Source organism: Hevea brasiliensis, chromosome 18 (assembly GCF_030052815.1).
Source record: "Hevea brasiliensis isolate MT/VB/25A 57/8 chromosome 18, ASM3005281v1, whole genome shotgun sequence".
Lineage (NCBI taxonomy): Eukaryota > Viridiplantae > Streptophyta > Magnoliopsida > Malpighiales > Euphorbiaceae > Hevea > Hevea brasiliensis.
Window position 1 is genome coordinate 39,964,865 of NC_079510.1, and position 5,863 is coordinate 39,970,727.

Here is a 5,863-nt window from a genome sequence, read left to right on the forward strand (position 1 = left end):
TAAACAGTAAAAACTCCCAAATTCCTCTAAAAAAATATTAATGTAATTATTTGGCTGATTTATATTCAAAACTAAGCATTTTTTTTTTCAAAGGTATTAAAATCATAGAAAAAATATAAATTCTTGAGTTCAAATTTTAATTGAAGCTAAATGAAAAAAAAAAAAAGCTTAATTTATGACATCAGGTGTAAACATTTGTTAGGTCAAACATTAATTTAGGAACTTTAATTCTAATTAAATGTTCTTTTTTTTTTTTGACAAAGAATACACACTAAACAGACACATCACAGGTTTTTTTAAAAATTATGGTAATTTTGTCAAGTCATGCTAAGTCATATATTTTATACATACACTTTCTACAACTAATATGAGATCTCAAAGGAGCAACTCCTCCTATCTCGAAAGAGAAGCAAAGTGTAATTTTGATTCTCATCAAATGTTGATGCTTAGATATAGTGCACCATATATTTTATGATACTAAATTTACATCATATAAATCAATCATTTGAAAGAAGGTGAACAATACAAAACAAAAAGAAAGAATTAAAGCAAACTTACAATGTCTAATTAAGAACTTAACCAACAAAAACTTAACTGAAGGATGAAATTCTGTTGCCATTCCTAAGAAAACAACCTTATTGCTATATATCCAAGGAGTAGGATCGATATCTATATCTATTACAGAGAAGTGTACATAATTTTATTTATATGTGAAGATCACTTTCAAACTTCAAAAGGGGTTACTGTAAATTTGCATCTGGCTCAAGATATGTTCAAAGTTGTCAGTTGGCTTCTCAATAGGATGATTATGCATCCCTTCATAAGTTGTTACTACAATACCCTCATCTCTGGTTAGGCGTTGCACTTGCTTCTTTACATTGCACCCTTGATGTGTGCACCGGTAGTAGCTCCTGCAAATCGATGGGAAAAATTGTCATTACATTTTTTTTTGATAGACAAGATTAAATTATCATTACATTTGTTTGAACATTAATTGCATCTATATGCAAATCAGATGTGAAATTATTGAAAATGTTCTTGTATACATGTGCATGCAAAATACATAAATATACATGAAAATAGTAGTGTGTATACATACATCGCATTGTAATGGTAGGCAAGGCAACTGGAATGGAAGTAATCCTGGGTTAACTAATACTAGATTGGATTGAGGTTCATTCTATATATTTTCCTTTCTATACATATCAGTCATTAATGATTATAAAAGCCCTTTCCAAGTGTTTATTCAAACTAGTGAAGTACAAAATCCCACAAACAAAACTTTGAATATGGCATGTAGGAATCCATGTAGATATTTGCTGATGAAATCTTTATTCTAATTAATGTCTTTGGTACAAGAAAATATATGTAGAGATTAGAGAGTAACCCACTAAACAATAATGCAGGAAATAATTTTTGTCAAGGAAATAATTGAGAGGTGGTTTGAACCTCCGAGCTAGCTGTATCCTCCATGGTTGTCAAGGAAAATATATGAGAAAGCTATAATCGCTAAGAAATTCCTTCATGGTTGAATTCTCCTTTCTTCATTAATTACTCATCAGAAGATGACAAGGATTGTAGAAAGCCAGAAAGACAAGGATTGCTGTCTGCTATGAGTTCCCATGTAACCCTATTTGCAAGACCGTCTAATCCAAAACCCTAGTCTGAAAGGAAAGAAACTTTTCACCTCTTATCTAGTGGTAGATCTAGCAGAATCTTGCTTTCGGTCAAGCCTCCAAAGGGAATGACAAAGGACTATATGGTGGGGTCTAATGATCAGATAATCGCATATATATACAAAGAAATTAAAATGAGAAGAGTAAAAGGTGAAAAAAAATATATATATATAAAAAATCAAAAGAAGTAATTTGAGCTCGGTAGATTAATGAACAAATTACCTGGGGAATTTGTTGTTTTTCACGGCTTTTTGGCCATATTTCCTCCACCGATAACCATCATCTAGTATATCAACCTGGCTCCTAGTTTGAAAAGCATATCTGGGTTTTCTAATTTTCTTTTCGCCTTTCTTTTTGCCTGGTTTTAGCTGATCAGTAGTTTCAGACCCAATTGAAAAGCTTGCACTTTGTTGTGATGATGAATTAAGGTCCTTGACTTCCGTTCTTGGTGGTACTCCTACTTGATTTTCTATCTTCAATCCCAAGAACCCATTTGAAGTATCACCTTGAAAGTTATTAAAAACATGAGAATTTGTTATGGTTGACGATACAGGATAAGAAGAAGGCCCTGTCGATGAAAAAGGAAATAGCATTTGAAACTTTTCCATGGAAAACCCAGTACCTACAAAAGAAAGAAAAGCAGAAGAAGATGAAGAAGAAGAAGAAGAAGTAGAGGAAGGTCTAAGGAGGTAGAGAGTTTAATATATAAAATGAAAAGAAAGAAGGCAGCCTATAGGCGTCTAAAAATCACAAGGAAAATGGGCCTATACGCCTCAAGTGTGTGGAAAGCAAAAGAATAAGAAAAATCCAAAGACATATATATAGCAATAAAAAGGTGTCGTGAACGACACGAAAATTCTTCCAAACTACAGAAAAATTAAAGCTTCATTAGCGGATTGATTAGGAAAAAGTAGTGGAGAAAATGAAGGCGGCTTCATCATTATGAATAAGACATTAGCATGGTAATTAATTAATTTTTATAATATTTATAGCTTTTTATATACCCAAATGAAGAACAAATATATTATCTGGCCTACCACAGATTTTACTTTGGTCATTCTAGTTATCACAAAGCTTAGAATAGTAGCAGTTGCCATTTAGACTGAATGTTTGCTGATATTACACGTGTATGATTTCATATAGCCCACAAATTTTTTTATTTTCTCTCTCTCTCTTTTTCTTATAGTGCAGTCTGCGTATGACTAGCCCGTGAGTTTCCTTGAAGCTGCTCAACCTCCCTCGTGGTGCATGTATTTGCCCATTTTTGTTTCCCACCAATTATTCTACGAATTATGCACAGCCACTGTAACCAAACTATTAATTTTGTGATGAATTTTAATGGGTTGGATGTAATTTGGGTCACTGAAGTGCTGTTATGATCATTTATCAACGTAGATATGGAATTCATGTTTATGTGTTGTCAATGAATTCTGATGTGTAGAGCTACCCATTTTTTGGTCCATTAATGCCCTTTTTGAATCACATTGATGTGGCAGGTTTTCTATGTGCGTAAGAGTTTATCTCCATCTATCATGTTTTTCTCTAGATATAGGATTGGAGGTGCCAACAAGGAGATGAGATAATAATAGAGAGAGGGGTGGGGGTGCCTCAATCCTCTTCTTTTGATCATTTCACTTTCTGTGAAACCTTTATGCATATTAATTAATTAATTAATTAATTGATTAAATTCCATAGAATTTGGTGCTGCCTATGTGCCTCTCGAATATACAGCACTTTTTGCCCATCGAGCGGGAAAACCAGTGGGCGAATTTGGATTATTTCAGTTTTTTTTTTTTAATTTAAATTTGATCATTTTAAATTGTAATTGCTTTGAGTTATTTATTTGGTTATTATAATTGTTTTTGAGTTAAAATATTAATTTTTATTGTATTTTATTAATTTTAATTTTAATTTAAAGTTTGAGTTGATCGGATTAGTTTTTAATAAGGTTAATCATGCATGTCATTAGAATTATTTCTCGATTGAATTCTTAATTTTAATAATTATGTGAATTTAAAATTTTCTTTCTTATGGAAATAAAATATTATTTTATTAATTAAAAATAAAAAACAAAAGAGAGTACAAATCAACATAATATATTTTTTTTCTTAAATGAACCTCATAAAAAAATAATATAAAAAATTTCAAAAATTTGACAGTGTTGACAAAGTAATAGATTAACTAATAGGTGAGCTATGCACTCCACCTTTTAACTTCAAATTTGTTTTTTACAAGCTCATTAGATAGCCTCTAAAGGATAAATTTGCACCTCATAGAATACTCTCTTCCAAAAAATAAATTATCTCAACAATAAAGAAAAACATAATAACTCTATTAAAGGAGAAAAAACACTATAAAAACTCAAGATTTACCAACAATAATAAATTTGAATATTTATTCACTTAAAATCTATCAATATATTTAAAGAGATATGCTCAAAATCTATTTCAAATAAACATAAATCTGTAAGTTATTAAAAAAAATCAAAAAAGAAATTAAGGGAATGATTGCCACTAATGAAAATACTCAACGGTGATCACTCAAAGAGAAGAGAGGAAGAAAAGAAAGAAGAAAAGATGAAAAAAAAAAGAGAGAGAGAATGAAAGATTTATGGAAGGAATACAGAGTCTTTCTCTCTATAAATATTTTAGATGTAATTGTGTCGATGAGTTTAAATCATTTAAAATTTTATACAAATTGAAATAAATTATGAACCAAATTGAGTAATTTCGATTCCAATTAAAATGTCATTTCAAAATTTATCACTTCAAATTATTCTGTGTTCATCTAACGTCACCAAATTATTCTGCATTTTTTTTTAAGAAAAGGAAGGGTTTGACATGAATCCATTTTATTTGAGTCAATATATTATAAATGGGAATCAAAGACTGAGAATAGTTTAGCATTATTTTTTAATTTGTTATGGAGAATAATTCTACATTAAATATATTATTTGAAGACTATTTAAAAAGCTTTTAAGTTAATTTTCTTTAATTCTTTAGGTTTTATTAATTTCAATTTAAATTTAAAATTTTATAATTTTAGATAAAAATTATAGTTAATACAACTCTAATAATTAACAATCCATTTAACAATATTTTTGAGTTGACAATAATTAGTGACACACAAAATTTTAATTAGAGAGATTTTTTTTTCTATATAAACATGTACATAAATATATATATATATATATATGAGAAACATTCCCAATGTATCAAGTTAAAAACTTTTTAAATTGTTGTGAATTGTGTTAAAATCCCACATTAGCTTGGTATAAGAATAATATGTCTCTAATATAGTCTTGAGCATTGCTTCTCTCTTAAGCTAACTTTTGGAGTGAATTAGATGTGATAATTTTTTTAAGAAATTGAAACTATAATTTAATAAAAAATCCAAAGTTATAAATTTGTTACCAGTCAATTTTTTTATTTTAACCTTTTATTTTCAAGTACTTTGACTCTAATATCAGAAGAAAAAAATAATTTAAAAAATCATTTTAGCATCTACAATCAATAATATTAATATAAAAAATTATCATCTAACATTGCAAAATAAGAAAATCTCTTAAAACATCTTCTAATTTGTTTCGATATTTCGACATCTTTTTTAATAGAGCTTTTAATCATAATTATCATAATCTTTTAAGAAATCACATTTATTTAATAATAATAATAATAATAATAATAATAATAATAATAATAATCTAAAATCAACAAACACCTTCCTGTAGAAAATATAAAAATAATACTCACAAATCAGAGAAGAAAACCACATAAGAGCTCAACTCCATTAATTAAGAAAAAAGGAAAATAAAATAGGAAAGAAAGAAAAACAAAAGCCTATTTGTTATTATTAAAAGATATCTGAATTTATTAAAATTAAACAAAGATATCTCAATCTTATTTTCTTTCACTAAAAACACGAACAAGTTGGGTAGAATAATTATTCCATTGAAAAAATTAAATATTAATAATTAACTTGTTTTAAAGTTTAAAAAATAAAAAATTATTAATATGTCAAAAAACCTCGGATGTACCAAGAGTGAGAGAGTTTTGTGAAGGCAGAAACACGTGGATTTGACGTAGAAAAACAAGAAAATCGAAAAGTAAGCCACTGCTGGCGGGGCCACCACCTTTCGCCTCCTCTTGATGTTAGGCCTGCGCAGCCCCATTCTTCACAAATTTGAA

General features: G+C 28.7%; 1 protein-coding gene across 2 annotated transcripts; it reads right to left on the reverse strand.

Annotated features, from left to right (window-relative positions):
- Positions 1 to 523: 523 nt before the first annotated feature.
- On the reverse strand, positions 524 to 2,475 carry LOC131168846 (probable WRKY transcription factor 75). 2 transcript variants are annotated; one of them, XM_058140943.1, is made up of 3 exons: positions 1,899 to 2,475; positions 1,688 to 1,769; positions 789 to 911 (listed from the first exon to the last, which is right to left on the reverse strand). In XM_058140943.1, exons 1-2 carry the CDS (start codon positions 2,282 to 2,284, stop codon positions 1,691 to 1,693), a joined length of 465 nt encoding a protein of 154 aa, XP_057996926.1. In that variant the 5' UTR covers positions 2,285 to 2,475; the 3' UTR covers positions 789 to 911; positions 1,688 to 1,690. The 2 variants fall into 2 exon arrangements, with proteins under 2 accessions (XP_057996925.1, XP_057996926.1); XM_058140942.1 differs by lacking the exon at positions 1,688 to 1,769 and having other exon boundaries at positions 524 to 911; positions 1,899 to 2,473.
- Positions 2,476 to 5,863: the final 3,388 nt, after the last annotated feature.